Source organism: Quercus robur, chromosome 1, assembly GCF_932294415.1.
Source record: "Quercus robur chromosome 1, dhQueRobu3.1, whole genome shotgun sequence".
NCBI classification, from domain to species: Eukaryota; Viridiplantae; Streptophyta; class Magnoliopsida; order Fagales; family Fagaceae; genus Quercus; species Quercus robur.
This window is the reverse complement of record NC_065534.1, coordinates 30,924,751-30,945,924: the sequence shown is the minus strand read 5'-3', so window position 1 is coordinate 30,945,924 and position 21,174 is coordinate 30,924,751. Positions and strand designations below refer to the sequence as shown.

The following is a 21,174-nucleotide window of genomic DNA, read 5'->3' as shown; positions in this document are numbered from 1 at the left end:
TTTCTTATGGAATTGCGTGCTTGACATCATTGGATTAAATAAATATATGTATAGATTCATGTCCGGGTATATAAACCATTGGTGTTGTGATATCAGTTCATGAATACATAATATAGGCATGATGTTATTTTTGAGATTAAGTTTTTTATGATTTATAGTGTTCTTAATGTATTAGGGTTCTTCATCTTGATCTTGAAAACCCTAATGTTTGATCTGTAAATTTTCGTTAAAAAAATCAAAAAGTATTTTTGATGGAAGAACAATGAAGATGTAAAAAACGGTTACTTGAAAATTCTGAAAACAATTCAATTTTTCCCTTTGAAAACTGAAAACACGCGTTTTTTACGGGTTAACTTCCTGCAAAGCTACTCACGAAAAAATGCCTTTGAAGCACAAAACTTTTCGCGGGTAACCTTTACTCGCGAAATAGTCGCGTGACAGTCGCGAAAGTTTCTGTCTGAATTTTGTGTTTTCACAATTTAGCCTTAACCCATTTTCGCAGGAAGAGCTTAGTTGCGAGATTCTCACGAAAATGTTTCTAAGGCTAAAGGTTCGAATGATCGAAGGCACTGAATTTTGAATTTTTACTTGTTTTTGACTAAGTGTTAAAACTTTGATTAAAAGCAAAGCTATGTGATTAATTTTATAGTCCTTAAAAGTTAAGGACATTTATTAATCATTATCTAACTAAAAGACCTAATGAGATCAAAGATGTTAGTTAAATAGAACTCTTAGTCCTAAATTGTTTTATGATTAAAAGTCCTTAATTTATTTTAATTAGAGGTTTTTAATGAGATTAAAATTCTAATTAAAGTTATGTAGTTTCTAATGAGATTAGAATACTTTATCTAGTAAATTAAGGATAGAGTTCTATATAAGTAATTTTTGATTCATTAGTGTTTAAGGAATCCTAAATAGTTTAGGACTTCCATTTTAGTTAGTGATTCTAATAAGATTAGAGTCTTCAACAAGTGCAAGGTTATTATTTGTGATGGGATCACAATTATTTAAGAAAAACCCAAATAACGAGTGGGAGTGCTAAAATAACCCTTTTGTTAAGTTTATTGTAATGCGAATAGATACCTTGTCTTGACTTTGAGTCTTGCATTCCAAGCAGAGGTTATTTACTTAACGGATTACATGATTAAACTTCTTTGTGATTGCGCGAATGTTCGTTACGCTATTGTGACGTGACTTAGTTACATCACATTGAATTTAATAATTAAACACATTTGATGTGTAGGGTTACAATTGTGATTAGATCACAATGATTTCATGACAATCCACTTGTTTTAAAATTTCTAGTGGGAGAGAGATACAAGGGTTGGATCTCACGGCCTCCATTGTCGATTCATAGTGGTGTGGAGTAAATATCTCGTCTTGACCTCGAGCCTTGCATTCCATGCGGAGGATGTTTATTTCATGGTACTACAAGATTAAACTTCCCGATTTATAGTGGTGTGGGCAAGCATCTTGTCTTGGCCTCGAGCCTTGCATTCCATGTGAAAGGTGTTTTGCATCATGGTACTACAAGATTAAACCTTACAAGGGTAGAGTTATGTGGCTACACATGGGTCTAGGCAATGGTGTACACTAGACTAAGTTTGATAGTATCCTCTATGTTGAGTTCTTGCTATTATTACTTAGAGGCCAAAGGAAGAGTGGCAAATTATTTTTGTTTGGTAAGAGTTACCATGATAACATTAATAATGAGAAAAATTCTCACCTAATCATAGTGGTTGGTATTCACTCTATGCTGAGGAATATTAATTGCAGGATTAGGTTGTCGTTGCACCTAGTATAGTATGTTTTTCGGGTTCCATATTATATGATTATGGATGCAAAATGATAATGCCCTAGTATTTATGTTCATGGTCTCAAAATAAAGTTGTCATAATTTTGTTCTCTAGCTACTATTTTAAGTGAATCACATTAACTAAGAAATAATTTTGGACATGATGCTTAAAGGAGCTGAAGTACATAAATATGTTTCGATTTAGCATTGTCATAATTTCCTATACATGATGCATTTATGGAAGATAGCTTATGATGTGATCATAGTCTCCATTGAAATGCTATAATGTTTCATTGGCTTCTATCTTAATTGTGCAACTGCATGAGATGTAAGAGTTAGTACTAGACTTAGACTTTATATTAAGTCTAAATGAGATGTTTGGTATGAATCATATTGAGTGCTAAGAAAGGCTTAAGGAGTTCCAATTCTATATTATTTTATGAAAATGTTTTAATTTTAAAATGAATTGGAATTCTTGGATGTAGAGATTAATTGTTAATCTCAAATGGATATGATCCCAAGTCCTTGTTAGAATCATTTGATCAATTTAGATTGTTTTGAAATTAAATTCTTTTTATGTTACCTGAATTGATGAGTGAGTTCTACGCAACAGAAGACATCCTAAAAGCTAAGGCTAGGATCAATATGATTTAATTCAAATTCTTTGCCTAGACCAAAAGGTAAGGATGGTAAGAAGAGGAATTATAATACCAAATAGTTGGACAAGCTAGTTGCCCTAGTAGTTGCCAAAAAGGAAATTAGACTCAAAAGTATGACCAAAAGGAAAGTGTTTCCGATTTTGGTAAAGCTAAGCATTGTCCATGATTGTTTTCTAGATGGAAATTTACATGTTTTACTTTTTAAAGGGAAAGTTTCCATCCTTTGGTAATGTATGTTTTGGCACTTATGTATAGATCTTATTAATCTAAATGATATTCAAGATTGGTGAAAGATGGGCTTTTAGAATCATTATTTTATTATATTCTCAGTCTATGAATTCTATTTAGAGGATAATAAGATCTAGGGATCCTTATTGTAAAGGAATGAAGTTCCAATGACTTCTTTAAGTTAGTGCATACATAAAGGAGGAATAAGGCTCTTTTAAAGGTAGATTGTTCTAGAAGAAAAATGTCAGAATTTGTTGTAAGACAACTATAAAATACATTTGGAAATGAGATGATTGTATTAGATATACCACAAGACATTATTCTATAGATAACTATTACTCCAATACAATATCGTAGTGGGAGGATTACCAAATAAATTCATACTTTTGGAATAAACTTTTGTAGTTATTCCACAAGGATATGAATTTAATCCTCGGTCCTACGTAAAGGCAATAGATGATATGAATATGGATTACTAGATCAAGGTTATGTGAATAGAATTAGATTCTATTTAAAGTCTAGAACTTGTAGAGGCGCCTAATGGCATTAAGCCTATTGTTTTCAAATAGGTCTACAAGTAAATGAGATTGATAAATTTGAAGGTGCAAACCTTTAAAGTCAAGACTACTGGCAAAAAGATTTATTCAAAAAAAAATTGTTCGACTATGAAAAGATTTTTTCACCAATAGTTAAGTTTGACTCTATTTAGATTCTCCTATTCATTATATTTCATTTTGGATGAAATATGGTAATGGATATCAAGAAAGCTTCTTTTAGTAGCAATCTTGAGGAAGACATCTATATGATGAAACTAGACTTGTTCATAGCAAAGAACCAGCAGTGTTTAGTATGCAAGTTGCTTAAAGTCCATTTATGGACCAAAGCAAGCATCTAAATCATAAAATGTAATATTTGATCAAGTAATCAAATTGTTTGATTTTGATCAAGTATTTAAAAGCTTTATGTGTGTAAAAGCTATATAAAATAATAAATTTCTTAATGTATGTTGATGACATTCTAATCATTTAGAATGATGTAGAGTTATTGTCATCAATGGAGTTTTTGGTTGTCTAGTCTAGTTTGATATAAAGTACTTAGGAAAGACTGGTCACATCCTAAGAATTAAACTTTGTTAAAATTTAGAAATTAGGATGTTAGGTCTATCTTAAACTGCTTAAATAGATTAGATTCTAGCCAAGTTAAGCATGTATTACTTCAAGAAAAGATTCTTTTCTTTTAAGTTTGAAGTTCCTTTATAAAGGACTATAGTCCTAAGACATATAAAAGGAAAAGCATATTAAGATGGTTCCTTATATCAAATCGATAGGAAGTCTTTATGCTGTGCTAAATATTTATTTTGAAGTGGGCATAGTAAGTAAATATCAATTGAATCAAAGATCACTTAATTTGGGAGTAAAGCATATACTCAAATATCTTAGGAGAATTAGGGATTATATGCTTGTCCACAAAAGTGAGGTTTTCATAGTTTCTGGATGTACAAATACTGACTTATAGTTTGATTGTGATTCATGAAGTTGGACTTTAAGATATGTGTTCATCCTAGGTGGTGAAGATACACATTAAGTGTAAGTATTATCTCATTAGAGAGATATGAGTACTTGAGAAGTAGTAGTGGAAAAGATAATTTATGCAATAAATCTAGCTAAAACTTGTTTCCAAACCTTGCCTTAGAGTGACTATGAATTACTCTAAAGGGAGATAAGTATCAGATTTGTAGAAAATTGTCTTTGAGGGCAAGTGGGAGATTGTTAGGATTTGTGGCCTAAAATCCAATTTATTGGCATGTCATAAATTATTAAATAGTTTACTTATATGAGACTATCTATAAATGAACTAATGGGCCATTATCTTAATTCATGAGATGCATAGTATGTGATTTATGTGAAAAGTCACAGAAGATATAAATCACAAGTTCTTTGTAAACTCCGAATTTTAGTTCGTAGTCGGTGATGAAATTGGGCATTTCATCTGCAAAGACTATAACATATCAAGTAAGATGATTTGCCTTAATCATGGAAGTGAAGAGTTCTAGTTGATATGTTGATATGTTTTAAGAGTTAAGACATATTGAACTGGACCACTGTGAAATTTATTATTCTCGTAACAACTGTCAAATGAATAATAAATCTCACGACTTCTATTTACATCAACTCTAAATCCTGAGAGAATATGGACCTGTTCATGAGGTGTAGGTTGTTTTGATATATCAAGAGTGAGATCTATAAGATACGATCAAAACCTCAGTATGTTGGGCAGCCACATTTAATGTTAATGGAACATATATTCTCAAGATAAAATTCATAATCTCTTAACGGAGATATAAAATATTCCCTTGAGATAAATTTAATGGATTTGGTTATTCAGAGTATTGGGCCTAACCACTTTAGTAAGGAGCTATTAAAGTATATATTTATGAAACTGGATTTTATAAATATATGATGAATAACATAAATGGTTAAACCGGGTACTCAAGGATTAAGATGTAGTAATCTTTAAAATGGCAGTCAACATTTATGACTTTGTATTACTACAAATATTTTAATGATGGGGTTGAATGTATAATAAAGTCTTGGGATATAATTTATTAATAAGGCCTAGAGTGCAATTATATTCTTATAATGGTATTGAATATAATTAATGGTAACTTTAGACTTGTCAAGAGTTGATAGAAAAGCCCAAGACCCATTGGAGCTAGAGTCTTATTTGTTCCCTTTAATCCCATCTCAAGCCATAAACTAAAACCCAATTGGGTAGGCCCAAAAGGCTAACCCAATTAGATAATCAGATTTTATTTAATAAGATTTATTAAATAAGTAACTACTAAGGTAGTTAGAAAGTACGTATGATAAAAAGAAAAGAAATCAGTTTTTCTCCACAAGTAGAAGAAGAAGGATTTTTCCTTGAGAATCTATGTACAAAAGACTGATTGAGAGACCACACATCTTGGGCACCATGTGGAATTGAGATGAAGATTAAAGGTATTCTCATGTGTTGGTTTTGAATTTCACTGCATCAAGGTACGCTTCCTATTCTTTGTTCTAGAATTTAAGGTTACATGTTATCTTTCATGAATGAAGTAGATCCGTGATTGTTGCTTCCATTGTGTGTTTTGTATGAGATACAAAACCAGATTTTCCAACAGTTGGGACCTAGATATTTTCTCCTCAAGTTATCTCTTTAGTATGAATATTCTAAAAATCATTAGAGGATTAGCATCCGAGTGGCCAAAAAAATTCTATTTTACCACCTCAAAAGTTACTTTATCTATTATACCAACTCACTTTACAATACACCTAACATCCTAGTTTCTATATTTATACCATCTCATTTAAATATTCATTTTTATTCTTTCTTTATTATTTTTTTAATTCCAACAGTCATATTTTCAAATAATCGTTATACTAACAGTCATATTTTTTAAAACTCGACTCGACTTTTCTTAATAGAGATTTTTTTTTTTTAATCGAACAATCATATTTTTGGAAATCCATATTTCTATGATAATTTTTTTTTGGAAAAAAAATGTGTTTAAATTCATTTACGCAAAACACACTATATATTGAACCTATCAATATCCATTTACGTAAAACACATTTTCTTGTAGGTCTGTGGTTCCTTGTTCTCTCTGTTCCCTCTATGTTAGTTTTCTGTTTGTCTCCAGTTAAGTCTTTTTTGGCTTTTTATGTCCTTTGATAATCATGTCAAAAAGGGGGGAGAAATTTGAGTTTTGAATGTCATTCGTCAGGGGGAATAATAGATTTAGGGGGAGAACTTCATGTTAAAGGGAGGAAAATCTTTGACGTAACTAACTTAGGGGGAGAGTTGGTTTGATACACTATGATATTGATATATTTTGTGTTTTGTATCTTTTGGTTTTGTGACCATTTTCTTACATCATGTGGTGTTTCTATATATGATGATGATGCATGTATTTCACCATTTGTCTCTTATGTGTTGTTTCTTTTCTATCTTTATACACATGTTTCTTCTTGTATATAGCTTGTCTATGTTTCACACTTGATGCCTTGATGAATTTCATTTAAGTGTTTCAGTGAAGACAGTTTGCAAGTCTACCATGTCATGATCTCTCTTCTTGCAAAGTTTTTCAAGAGTTCGTGTTAAGGTTAGATTTATGTACTTTTGTATGTTATGGGATAGTTGTGTTAGACTTCTCTTATAATTGTTTTTTGCCGTTTTGTCACGAATTGCCAAAGGAGGAGATTGTTAGGGTCATATTTTGTTGTAATTGGCTAATCTTTTGACAAAATGCATCTTACTTGTAATTAGATAAATCTAAGATGGGTTTAGTACTTCAAGAAACATGTTGTTCAAGTAAAGTATTAAAAACATGAAGATTGGTCCAAGAAACAAGTGAAGAAAAGTTGTTCATTAAGTCTCGACAGATAGCTCGACAGATGTCTACTATCGAGACTTAATGTGAATCTCAAATAGATAGCTCGACAGCAGCTCCATCTATCGAGAATTACGATTACAGAATTTCTAGATCTGAAATTTGGCCTTGTTTAGGATTTCTTTTCTCACAACCCTAGATATATATGAGGCTTATTTTAAAGGTCATCACACATGAATACAGAGACTAAGAGACTTATATTCTCTATGTGAAGCTACTGCGTTTGTACGTCATAGAGTTTTGTAGCCAAGTGCTTCCAAATCTTCATTACTGATGAAGTGAAGAACTTTGCAACCAACAACATCTGTTCAAGTTGCTAGAGTTAGTCACGTACTTAGGATCCATGCAAAGGGTTAGTCACGTACTTAGGATCCATGCAAAGGGTTAGTCACAAATTGGAGGTTTGTGCATCAAAGGGAAAGAAGGCTACCACAAGATCAAGTCCAATTGGGTATTGGAGCAAAGGTTCAACTGTAGGTTGGTATTTCGGGATAGGCTAGGGTAGTTGGTAAGATTCTTTATACTTGTAACCGTTTGATTATTGATTAGTGGATTCTTGGGAGTGGTGACCTTAAAATCACTCAGTGGGATTTTTGCCTTGCAAGGTTTTCCCCATTTGTCAACAAATTACCGTATCTAATTTATTTTCCACTGCACTTAGTTTTTTTGGTGATTTTGTTGGTGCCTTCACATTTTGCATGCAAATTGAACTTAATTAATCAACTTGGGTAATTGAATAATTAACCGGGGTCAAGCTATCTTAACCCAACACATCAATATAAAAATCAACCTACCAAGAAGTTGTTTCAGTTGAACATTACTACCAATGTAGTCTATAGAATACTTACATACATATTATATCAAATTACAATAAAAAGTCACATACATAATGTCTCACATTCAAGTTCCTACAAATTGCCTTGTCTTTGCCATAAATGCTCAATGATGTCGGAGTTGAGAATAAATTTCTTGGTCTCGAATGCGTTGATAACTTTGGATGAAGGTAGTAAATTCATTTGTCTGCTCACGTGACACTTGATCTAAGGAGTTTCATCGAGTTGTTCATAATCGAAGTCAACTGCTTCATTTTCATCTCGCTCATCTTCAATGATCATGTTATGGAGAATTATACACGCTTTCATTATGTCTTGGAGTGTTTTAGGAAAGAAAAATCTTGCTGGTCCACATACAATTGCGAATCTTGTTTAAAGTACATCCTTCCTATACGCCTCTTGGGCTTTTGCAAATAATTTTCTTTTTTCTCCTTGTGTTGCTAAAATTGTTTTCACAAATGTTAACCATTTTGATATATTTCATCGGTAAGATAGTATTCCATTGCGTAATCATTGTCATTGATTAAGTAATTAACCGCTGGAGCATGTCCTTCTTCCAGCTCAGAAAATATATTAGACCTTTCTAAGACATTGATGTCATTATTTGACCCAAGTAACCCAAAAAAAGTCATGCCATATACAAAGATCATATGATGCCACTGCTTCCAAAATAATGGTTGGCACACGAATATAACCACTAAATTGACCTTTATATGCAATTGGACAATTTTTCCATTTCCATTGCATGCAATCAATGCTTCCTAGCATCCCTGAAAATCCACGGTTTTCACCATGGGCCAACAATTTAGCAATGTCTTCATTATTTGGCGACCTCAAGTATTCCTCAGAGAAAATATCAACCACTGTTGCAACAAATTTTTTCAAACTTTCCATTGTAGCGCTTTCTCCAATCTGCACATATTCATCCATTAAATCAGTCACTACCCCATATGCAAGCATTCTAACTACAATGGTCATCTTTTGAAGTGAAGATAAACCAAGCCTTTAGGCATTATCTTTTTTTGGATAAAGTGAGTTTCATAAGCTTCTACCTTAAATTGAATACGGAGAAAAAGAGAACGACTCATTCTAAATCTCCTCCGATATAAATTAGGAGGATATATTGGTGATTCAGCAAAGTAATCAAGATAAAAGTCTTTCATTACCTGCCAAATGATTACATCTAATATATCGACGATGTTTACGTTGTGATGTTGAACTCTTGAGACGTCTATTCATTATCTCATCCTCATCTGAGTCATCAAAAAGCAATTTGCGAAACAAAGAGCAACCCATGGACACAACCTTCAAGAAAAAATTGTTCAAGAATTATCAATATAAATGAAAGGAAGATAAGCAAAACAAGTTCTATAATATTCGTTTGGAGGCACTGAAACTACTTAGTTTATGAAATATAATATAACAGCAAAACTCCCAGAAGCATTTACCAAAATAAGATCGAAACAAGACATAAGTGTAAGATTGAACATAGACATAAGTATAGAAGATATGACATCAATCATAGAAAATACATAAGCATTTCATATAACAAAAAATGTTGTGATTACATAAGTGGCATAATAGAAATACCAAGGAATCACATAAGGGTCTAGACCTTTTTTGTTACCCAAAAAAAAGCTAGTACCAAAAATTAGGTTGGAATAAGACATCATTTTCATGTGCCAAACCTAGGCCTAAAATAAGCTAGTACAAAAAATTAGGTTGGAACAAAGACTTCATCAATATATGCCAAACCTAGGCCTAAATAAGCTAGTACAAAAAACAAGAACAAGACATCATCTACATGTCAAACCCAACTATTTACCACCAGTTAGTCTTGCAATGATTTCCTCTTGGCAATTTTTAAAAAAAGTTCTTTGACTTTCGGTCATGCCACTTGTATCCATCATCATTATTTTTTGGTCCCCCTTTTTCATTTCAATACAAGCCTTTCCTTTTCAATCCCAATTCTTTCATCCTCTTTAAGCATTTGAATTCGAAGCCTTTCCATTTCAAAACTAATTCTTTCTTCATCTACTCGAACCCTTTCTACTTGGACTCGAAGAGCCTCTTTTTCTTGTTCATGTGCTTCTTCAATGTAGTGCAATTTCATTGCCAAATATTCCCCAAACTATTTATCACCATCCTCTCTCTTTTGATTAGCCTTTTTGGCTTTTCTACCAATCAGTCTCTCAAACTCCATTGTGTTATCACCCCCCCCCCCCCCCCCAAACTTCACCTATTGAACTTGAAGATTGAGGTAACCCTTTTGATCTTTCCTTAGGCATACTCCATTTTGGTTGGTTCTTCAACAAAAGTCAACAATGTTCAAATTGGAAACATGTATTTTTGGGTGATGTAGCTTTATACAAAGCCTTTGCTTGATCAAGCTAAATTACCAAAAATAAATAAATAAATAACATAATTAGTATCTTCAAACTATTGCTAAAAGTTAATATTTTGACATTGCAATATAATTTATACCTTATCTTTGTCAATCCCACCACTTTGATTCTTTGCTTCAATTTTAGCCATGACCCAACAAACTTGTCTCCCTATTAATTATATACCATCGACTTTTTAGGGAGGAAGAAGAACGCTTTGTTCCATAGGTATTGTGCATGCAAAAGTATTGCCAAACTTTAGCAATAAATGTCTCTTGCTTTTGCTCATTACCACGCATGGGATCCACGCTAGTGTTAAGCCATGCTGAGACAAGGAGGACGTCTTCCTCCACACTAAAGATGACACCCCGTGTTGCTGTCTTGGGGGTGACAATTTCAAGTTATGGGGAAGAATCTTGAATAGACATTGCAATATATTGAGATTTTTCCAAAAATTCTGCCTCAAAGTTGGAATCGGATTGTAAGATATTAGCATATAGGGATATGTTATCTTGTGAATCTATCCCTTTTAAATAGGTGATGTAAACAATGACACAACCTACTTATAGACACTTCTACAAAGCACCCAAAATACCAAGATTATGAGATGACAAAATAAGTCAACCAACTTAAGCAAGCATTTTGAATTTCTATCACAATTAAATTCCTAAATGTAAAGAAGACAACCAACTAAAGCATTTATGTAGAATTTCTCCCCATACTAACAAGGCGAAAATGCACTTTTGGTCCCTACATTTTGATCCCAAAATTGATTTCGTTGCAAATTTCATCCCTAAAAAAGGAAAATCGTTTTTAAAATGGTCTCTGCCGTCAACCCATTGACGGAAACCTCCTACATGGCAAACAGAGTGCCCTGCTTGCTGACGTGGCGCAGACGTGGCCATTAAAATATTATTAAAAATAATTATTTGGCATTTTTTTAATGCCACATCAAATTTAAATTAATAAAACATTAAAAAAAAAAAAAAAAAGAGGACAGATCAGAAAATTCAAAAAAAAAATTAATTCCTCAATTTTAGTTTTAATTAAAAACAAACCAAAAAAATTACTTTTTTTTAGATTAAAGATTGAGGCAAAAGAATTGCCAAGCGAAGAGAGCTGAAAGGGGATAATGTCGGAGAGGGAGAGAGACTTGATATGCTGAATCTAAATTTGATCGAGCGCAATGGATTTGATCTGATCGGCCTTCTTGGAAGCCTCGACAGCAAGCTCCATGGATTTCTTGGTGGTTTTGGTGACCAAATCAGAAATGTTGACAGAACTTGTGAGAGTCTGAGATCTCCTCACCGCTTCTTCTACCAAGCCTTTCGCTCTCTTCCAAATGTCCTCCATTGTTGTTGATTTTTCTGAATCTCAAAATCTCAAATCTAAAATTCTTTGTTTGTTTGTTTGTGTTACTTTTTTTAGTGGGTTCGACTTGTTGGATTGCTGGGTTCAACTTGGTGGGATTTACTGGGTTCTAAGGTGGATTTCTTGGTTCAACTTTCTGGGTTTTGAGGTGGGATTGCTAGATTTGATGGGTTCAACTTGCCTAAGATGGGTTTTTCTGGGTTTGAGACTTTTTTTTTTTTTTTTTGTTTGGGTTGGTTATGTTGTATTTTTGGATTAATTTGGTACTTTGGGGCTTTGGGATTTGATGATTTTGTTGGTGTTTGAAAAAATGGTGGATTTGAGATTTATGATTTTGTTTTAAGCTAAATTTTTTGGGCTTTTTTGTGTGTTTGTTTCTTAAGAAAATTTTTGGGTTTGCTAGTTTGTTTGCCAAGGAAGAACATGACATTCATGTTCTGGAAAAGAAGAAATGTTCTTACGAAAAAAAATGTAAAAAAAAAAATTTTAATTTAATTATATTAATGTTTATTTAAAAAAAAATTTAATTTTCTGATCTGGCCTTTTTTTTTAATGTTTTATTCATTTAAATCTGACGTGGCATTAAAAAAATGCCAAATAATTATTTTTAATAATATTTTAATGGCCACGTCTGCGCCATGTCAGCAAGCAAGGCACTCCATCTGCCATGTAGGAGGTTTCAGTTAGTGGGTTAACGGCAGGGACGATTTTAAAAACGATTTTCTATTTTTAGGGATGAAATTTGCAACGAAATCAATTTTGGGACCAAAATGGAAATTGACCCAAAATGTAGGGACCAAAAGTGCATTTTCGCCTACTAACAATGGTTGAAACTCCAAAATGGTACCAACTAACAACTAACAATAGTTTAAATGATACCATTGGGTTGGATTGGGATACAATGCAATATTAAAGAATTAAGCTATTAAAGAAGGCTAACTACAATAAAATAAGATAGATAAATTTTCAAAACATTTAAGAACTCAGACTCTCAAAAACTTCTTTCTTTCTTAAAAAGTTTGATATGCAATTCCAAGTAAACATTATAATCATTACTTTACATTTCAAAATCAAGATGGAAGGCACATCATTGAAGTATAAACATATTATCACCACAATATAGCTTACTTGAGGGATCTCATAAGTTCACTAGTACTAGAAAAGAGGGAGAGCATATTTATAGTGTTCCATAATAATCATAGATTGTCATATATAGGAAAACATCTCTTTTACAAATACTGTTAGATGACAAATACATCCAATCAAACAAGTTATTACATCAATGTAGCAAGAATCATAGTACTAATAATAAATTTTTTTTTTTTTTGAGAGAATTGTTAGAAAATTTATTGATGTAAAACTATAGTATTACAAAAAAAAAAAAAAAAAAAAAAAAAAAAAAAAAAAAAAAAAAAAAAAAAAAAAAAAACTTTGGCCTTAAGCATCCTGGGTAGCACAGGAAGGCCATAGCAAGTTACATTACAACCCACCGTTACTTTGCCAAGACCAAACAATGAAATAAAAACAAGGAAAAACAGAACCCATTCTTGCGACCTAGACAGTGAGCAAATGAGGGAAAAACAGCAAAAGAATTAAAACCATAGCAGTAATGAGCATGTTTTCATAAATCAAGATATTCGAAAATGCTAGCAAACATCAGATTATAAACCAATGATCAAATAATTCAAACATCTCAAAAGAGATGTATCTTACTTGTTTACCCTTACCTATCCAATCTTAATATCTGAATCAAAAGATCAACACTTAGAGTCTACAAAATCATAACCTTTCTCTGACAATTACAAAGCTAATTTCAAACGATTATAGAGGAAGAAGAAAATAACATACCTCTGTATCAAAAGCCCAATCAAACTGGAGCTGAGAAACTAATCCGATGACCCAAACGGTGAGAGATGAAACCCATCGATTCTTCATGGTTTTGAAACCCGGACCGTTCATTGAACCGTAAAAAGGAGAGATTCAAGATTTTTGAGGTCAAATCGTGATGATATCATAATTAATTTAATAATTAATTAAAGCCTAAATATAGATATTAAATTTATAAAACTAGCAAAATTGACTAATATATCTATATATGTGAGGGAAATTTAATTATTTTCAAGCATATATTTAAAAATTAAATAAGAAAGTTAATAAAATAAAATAATAACCATAAAAATATTAAAAATTTTGATTGATTTTTGAAGTAAAGTTGAATATCTTGGAAGGATTTTAATTATAATTTTTTTTTTATTCCTTGTAAGAGATGGATAATTTAATTAAGTAGAATAAAATTGTGTTAAGTTGTTTTTATTAAAAAAAATTGCTAAGGGGTTGGACCGCACGGTTCTTGCCACCAGTTTTGCATGAACCGTGCGGTCCAACCCCGATTTTAGGGGTTCACGAAATTGCCACATATGCCCGGTTCTCTATGCTTAAAAAACCAGATTTCAATCTGATTCCCGGTTTTCATGGTCCGACCTCCTAGTTCAGTCCGGCTCTGAAAACAATGCGATTCTTACCCAAACAATTGATGATTCCATCAAAGCAAGATGACCTAAACAATTGATGAAATTGTCGAAGCAAGATGACCCAAACAAAACCCCGAAACCAATGGAGCTTCAGTCAATCCCGGATCCAAACAAAACCCATATTTAAACCAACCAACAAACCAAATCAATCTGCGGTCTGGGGATGGATCAATGCGGTGAAGAGAAAAACATGTGGAGGGAAAGAGAGTGATTGAGCAGCATAGGGAGAGCGATGGAGTTTTGGTGCTGCATGAATCCAAACGAAACCTTAATTTAAACCAATGTTTCAAACCCTAGAATTCTTGATCTGGGGAGAGAGAGAGAGAGAGAAAAAAAAAGTGGTAGAGGGAAAGAGAGTGATTGACATAAGCAACATGGGGAGAGTGTTGGGCTTCTGCAATTGGGAGAGAGAGGGAGAAGAGTGAGATTGCGATGAGGAGCGTTGCTGTGTAGCGTGAATTGAAGAGAGAGAATGTCAGATATTTCAATTATAATAATAATATTTATTTTGCATCCAAGTGAACAGTTGGTCTATATATAGAACCAACTGTTTACAGGTTGCAAAATTTTTTAGAAACCCATACCTAGATTAGGGGTGTTTTTTGAAGTTTTGGTTGTAAAATATCAACTAGAGGGTGTTTACACCCCCAATGCTAGTGCTCTTAACAAAGTATATGCCAAATCATTTGTAGATGTTCTCACGTCATGTGCTAACTCGGATTTTACACCTCACCCATGCAATGCGTTCAATTCAGTTGCAAATTCCTCGTTTAAGTTTCAACACTTGGTAGTACAGCTCAAGCAAGCACACCAAGAAGGAAATCATTGCACATACTTTTCAGGTAAAGATAAGAAATAATTATAGCGATTCTCGTGTTGTATTTGGATCCTCCTAATTTTGTTGTAAACCAATTGCTAGCTGATGCATAGGTTGTTAGCATGGTCTAGGTACTTAAATTCTGTGTCATAATCCATTTTCACCCCAAAAAAAAAGTTCGATAAATTGCGTCTATGGTCATCAATAAATTTATCGACCACCATAAAAAATGATTTCTTTCATTCTCTTTCTATCCTGCATCTCATATATGATAGAAACTTAAATTCTCTGAAACCTATGGCCGCATTTGGTGCAAAGATACTCCATTCTCTGAAAACTTATGGCTTCATTGGTGCAACGGTAAAATGTAGTCTACCCTTCATCCGCTTATCTCTTCTGTAGAGAGAAAATGATGCAATCAATGAGCTTTTTGGAAGAAAGAAATGTGGGGTAGGTTACTTGCATTGAGTGGTAGAATACCTGCAAAGATACTTAATTCTCTGAAAACTTATGGCTGCATTTGGTGCAACGGTAAAATGTAGTCTGTCCTTCATCCGCTGATCTCATCTGTAGAGAGAAAATGATGCAATCAATGAGCTTTTGGAAGAAAGAAATGGGGGTAGGTTACTTGCATTGAGTGGTAGAATACCTGCATCGTCCAATACTCAGCCTCTTCATTATCACATTTTTCACATTTCTTTTTTACCTGTCATGACAAAATCAATATTAGAACAAGTGAGAGCAGACTCCTAGGAAAGCACAATGATTGTAGATCAATATTGAAATGCAGTTACCTTTGATAACTGCACTTCCTGGTCATTAATCAGAGTTATACCCAGTTCCCTTCTGATATCCTGCAACACAACAAGGGTACATAGGAAATAAAGTTGGTGATACTTTAATTGAAAAAAAGATCAGAAGTTTGGTGCATATATATGAACTAAATCCATTACAGATGCTGCTATCAGGTCCTGAACCAAAGTCAACATTTTCATATTTATTCCAATTATATGTGATTCATGTTTTGAAGTTATTGCTTAAATCTATGAGATGGCACTCATATTCTAAAAAGTGTGTGTGAAGTGTAAACAAGAAAAATGTGGACACCATATAAAACTGTAATTTAAACAAGGCAAGAAGCAAACAAGGCAACACCTATCAGTACAGAAGATCCTCCCTCAGGCATCACCTCTAAGATAAAAGTCCAACTTTAGACTGTGACACAAAGCCCCTGGGGTTTGGGCACAGTGAAACACTAGATCCAGTTATTTTTAAATGGAATGTGTCACATGTGTGAACACAAGTAAGTTGAATGGTGGATTTATTTTTCCCCAAAACTCAAACCATCCAAACAGCCTGCCTCTTTCTCTTCAATCTGAGATGTAGAACCTTCAAATATTGGCTGTTTGAGAGGTTCTTAATTTTGCCAGAACCCTCAGTTGCAGAGGAGGTTGTCAATTGCAGAGTGAGGGCCGCTTATCGCTTGACGACACCAGTTTTGCCTCACTGACTTTCAGTATTTGTGTTCCAGCCACTGTTTCAGCTTTGAAAAGGATTGTTTTGTGATTACCTGTTTATTTTTGGGGATAGATTTGGATTTTTTTTTTTTTTTTTTTTTTTTTTTTAATAATCTGGTTCAGTTTTATAGTTTCACATTTAAATTATCCATATTGGTTGAACATTTTCTTCTTTCATTTGGGATTTATCCAATTTTTTTTTTTTTTTTTTAAAATACAAGAAAAGAACAGAACAGTTGTCATTATGTCCTGTGCATGTTTCTTGCCAGTGTGGATGGCTTGTTTTAACTGAAAATTCTAGTTAAAAGTACATTTTCATTGCAATCCTCACCAAGTGACAAGGGCAAATAAATATGTTAACAAGTGGGGCACAACAAAAGGTCATGCAAGAGACCATTTCATCCAGACTCAAAGTTATTAAAGAAAATGCAAGTGACGATGTCTTGCCCTTTTCTGGACAATTTGGTTAAGATGTTAGTGACTTTTACATTTATTACACTAGTTTAGTTATGATGTGTTGCTTTTTTTGCAATTTTCAGAAAGGGTCATCTCCACCAGTGGCTCTCAGTCAGCAGCTCCACAAGTAGCTCAATCAGCAGCTGCAACAGCAACTCAAAAGGCCAATGAGAAGGGAAAGGGAAGGGCAAAGACAAGGTTCAATGTTTAGTGTTATATAACTTGTTTACTGTTAAAAGGTAAAGAAGGTTATTGTTTTATGATTGGGTGACTTTCTTTTCACACTATTGCAGTTGGTTACTCAAATTTCAACTCAAGCATCAAGTGTGGCCACTCAATCAACTTCCATTAATGCACAAAGGTGCCAGTGAGGAGAAGTCTTAGGAAAAGGCAGCAAGTTGAAGTGTCATTGGGGATGACTGGCAGCATCTAGTTTTGACAGAAGTGGAGTCCAAATAGCATTTATTTTGTAGATTGGCAACTGCTTTTCTTCTGTGACTACAAAGTTGTTCTTTCTTGATAGTTCAATAGTTACAATGAGTAAGGGAGAATTTAAACCTAGATGTCTCCATTGGATACACCAGGATTTGCCAGTTGAGTTATAAGGCTCTTGGCCTTTTGTGACCAGAAAGATGAAAAAAAATTAGGTGATATGTTGCATTTTTTGTGAACAGAAACGTGTAAAAGCTTTAAGCAAAAGACTTTTTTGTGATAAAAAAAAAAACATTTAAGTGTTATCTGTACTTGCTGCTTTTTTTATTTTATAAATATTTTTATATTATTAACTAAAGTGAGATACGTAAACAGATTGGCAGCAACACTGCTTTTTGTGAAACGAAAATAGCATATCAAATTTGGCATGTTTGTATAAGCAGATTGTGAAATTGTTTGAAATTATAGGTGTTGGAACAGCACCAGATTGTAAAATTGTGAATTTGTTTGAAGAGCAGTACAGGTTTTTTGGAATAGCATTAAATTGTGAGATTCACCAGTTATAGTATTAAGTATTTTGAAATTGTAGGGTACGTAAAATTGTACCAAAAATGTAACAAACAACTGGTTAAATAATTTTTGTTAATATTTCATTCAATTGTTAACAATGCATAAGTGTAAACAGTACATCCTTTAAAATGAATGCAAATGAACAAGTATTTTGATATGAAAATTGCTAAAAAGGAGGAGAAAAACTCCAATAACTGGTGTGAACCCTTCAAATTTGCCCAAGGAAAGAGGTGGGAAAATTTCCCATTGGTAGTGTGCAATGCAATACAAAACTTTTAATTTTAACAGAGAACTAACATATTTATACTTAGTGGGTTATATGTCACAGTCTAATGTTCAGGGGGTTTTTGGTACTAATGGCAAACCACAGGGGGTTATATTTATTTTTTTGAGAGTTAAAAATTTTAACGTTATAGAAAAATTTTTCTTACAAAGATTTATATGGGATTACAGAAAAGAAAGAATTTCAAGTACTTGGAGCATTGGAGAGGCCAAGGGTAAAACCAAGCCATTTGTTGGTAAATGTGGCATAGATAATTATTATATCCTATTATTAGTTCCTATCACATAATCAAGCCTCAGCCATTATGAAAGACATGATAACTTGACAACAAAACAAAATGCAAGAGCAGATCAGTTTGAGGCATACCTCTGCTGTGACCATGTAAGAAGTTTCTCTTTCAGCTACCTCTGAAGACAACAGCAACCAATTAGGAATGAACAAAATCAAATAAAAGAATTGCATTAATTTAAGAAATATTTTGCAGGGCCTAAAATATTGTAAAAAGTAAAACCACTGCCTTCAAGCAGTAGATAACACATAGGATGCTATGTCATTATTCTACAGCTACAACATCACAAACTATGACAGCAAAATGGGGATAGGAAAGGAAAGCCACTATGGAAATACAGAGAGGTTCCAGAATGCTGAGGTAGTTCTGTTCAGTATGAAATTGGCTATATATGCGTAATTGATCAATCAAGTGAATCATATACACCAGCAAAAAAAAAAATCTATATGAACATCCATGATTTCCCAGAATGTATTTCCCAGAATGTGTAAAAGTTAGATCAGATAAATAGTATGTAAAAATATATTGATTTTTTTTTTGGGGGGGGGGGGGGGGGGGGTGGGAGTGGAATTCTTAATAAGGAACTTTTTTTTTTAAATTATACAAGATAGAAATTTTACTTAGCCTAATCTAAGTGATTATGTATATGAAGCCCTTTCTTGAAAACTTAAATCCCGACTCTTACTCCACCCCCACCACACTAAAGGCCCGTGGCAGCAATAAGGAATTTCACTGCTAAAAATACTATTAGTAGGCAATAGATGTAAATAAATATGCAAAAAAAACTATTTGATTAAAGCAAATATTTATTAACAAATATACAAAACTCTTTTCCACTACTCTTTAAGTGATTTATTGAAAACAGAATCATAAAAATCTGACTGATAAGATACATACCATCTACTAAGCTAATAATAATGTAAAACCTCTCACCTTTCATACTGCGCTTAAACTTGCACAGTGGGCATTGAACATACTTGGTTGTTCTCATAGATAGTACAGTCCCACATAAGTCGCAGAACATAAAATCACGTGCATGAGAATACGCCATCAGCTCTCCTTGCTTTTCTATACAACTAATAATAAGAAGAAGAAAAAAAAAATGTATCATTATTTCTACCAAAAATAAAAAAAAAAATAAAAATAAAAAGCTTCCTGTTGGAATTCTTTTACAGGCTCCCGAATTTCTTCCATATGACACGGACAAGGCAATTTGCCTGCCGTGCCCGTGTCGTGTCGTACGCGTACGGGCACGGCGTACGCAGGGGACACGGCTGTCCGCGTATCCTTCCCTTTTTTTTATAGTCGGACACGGGGAGGAGAGGAAAAAAAAAAAAAAAGAGTAAAAATCCTAACCTGAAACGCTGCCTTTTGTGAGTATCCCAAAATCAGTTTCCCCACTCTCTCTCTCTCGATCTCTCTCCTTCTCTCAGTCTCGCGCCGATCTTCTGTAGCTCTTCTTCTTCTTCTTCTTCTTCTTCTTTCTGTGGGAGAGCTGATCAGCCGATCACTTCCCTCTTCTTCTTTTTCTGCTTCTTCTAAATATGCCCTTACATATTTTACAGTTTTCCCCTTTTGCCCCACTTGGGAATTGAGTACTTTGGGAGATGTAAACCTAGCATGCCAGCCAGGTGTCTTTTTTTTTTTGGGAGGAGTGTATGTTAATATTTAATATAGATTAATAAAAGAATAAAAATATATAATATAATATAGATTTTAATTCTTTTATTTATTTTATAAGCTCTGAATTTAATTAATACAACTGTTCTATTTACTTAAAGAAAATTTTTAAAACATGAAATTTCTTAACCAGTTAATCTTCTACTCAGTTGAGCATAATAACTACATAAATGGATATACTGACTAAATAATAGATGAGACTTTCATTCTTTATTCAAATTTAGAAGGGGGAAGGGTTTAATTAACTAAATAAATAAACTAGACCTAGATCCTTTTATTTTGCTATATATATTTATATATATATATATATATATTATGGGCATCCAAACAGGAGAATTAAAAAAAAAAAAATCGAGGAGAGTGGGATACCTTGATCTTTAGAGATTGAGCTTGGTTCTTCCATTGAAGAATTTAGGAAAGATGATTTGCTTTTGAGTAAGTAAATGTAGTTTGGGGAAAGTAAGGTTTAAATACTGAATGTGATGGGATTGACAAGATCACCACTCCTAGACGAAGCCATTGAAAATGACGAAGTCATCTTGACAGACGGAGCAACTAATCATCACTGACGAGGATATGGAAGTCATTCAATGTAGTCAGTAAACGACTTGGGTAGTTACAAAGTCAGCTACGCAAGCCGTTAGGAGCCCATTAAAGTCCACATTACAGAGAATAAGACGTTACCCACAAGAGCATTAAAACCACAATAATAGCCCCAACGGCTAGAAGCAATGAGAATATGTATATATAGCCCTCAAAACCTCCAACAGAAGGTACGTACACACTTACGAAACATACCTAGTTATTCTTACATTCTATTATCATAAACTCTTTATACTGACTTTGGCATCGGAGGCGTTGTGGCAGGCACCACACCGGTGACCATCTTAAAGGATT

The 21,174-nt window shown here is 33.3% G+C and overlaps 2 protein-coding genes across 2 annotated transcripts; both read right to left on the bottom strand.

The window, feature by feature from the left end:
* Nucleotides 1–8,547: 8,547 nt before the first annotated feature.
* LOC126699511 (uncharacterized) lies at nucleotides 8,548–10,060 on the bottom strand. The gene is made up of 3 exons (XM_050397414.1): nucleotides 9,893–10,060; nucleotides 9,114–9,252; nucleotides 8,548–8,912 (listed from the first exon to the last, which is right to left on the bottom strand). Exons 1-3 carry the CDS (start codon nucleotides 10,058–10,060, stop codon nucleotides 8,548–8,550), a joined length of 672 nt encoding a protein of 223 aa, XP_050253371.1.
* Nucleotides 10,061–15,178: 5,118 nt separating this feature from the next.
* LOC126729605 (DNA-directed RNA polymerase I subunit RPA12) lies at nucleotides 15,179–20,152 on the bottom strand. The gene is made up of 7 exons (XM_050434915.1): nucleotides 19,954–20,152; nucleotides 19,531–19,673; nucleotides 18,675–18,715; nucleotides 15,845–15,904; nucleotides 15,700–15,756; nucleotides 15,531–15,617; nucleotides 15,179–15,446 (listed from the first exon to the last, which is right to left on the bottom strand). The coding sequence occupies exons 2-6, from the start codon at nucleotides 19,646–19,648 to the stop codon at nucleotides 15,543–15,545; spliced, it is 351 nt and encodes a 116-aa protein (XP_050290872.1). The 5' UTR covers nucleotides 19,649–19,673; nucleotides 19,954–20,152; the 3' UTR covers nucleotides 15,179–15,446; nucleotides 15,531–15,542.
* Between the last annotated feature and the right edge of the window lie 1,022 nt (nucleotides 20,153–21,174).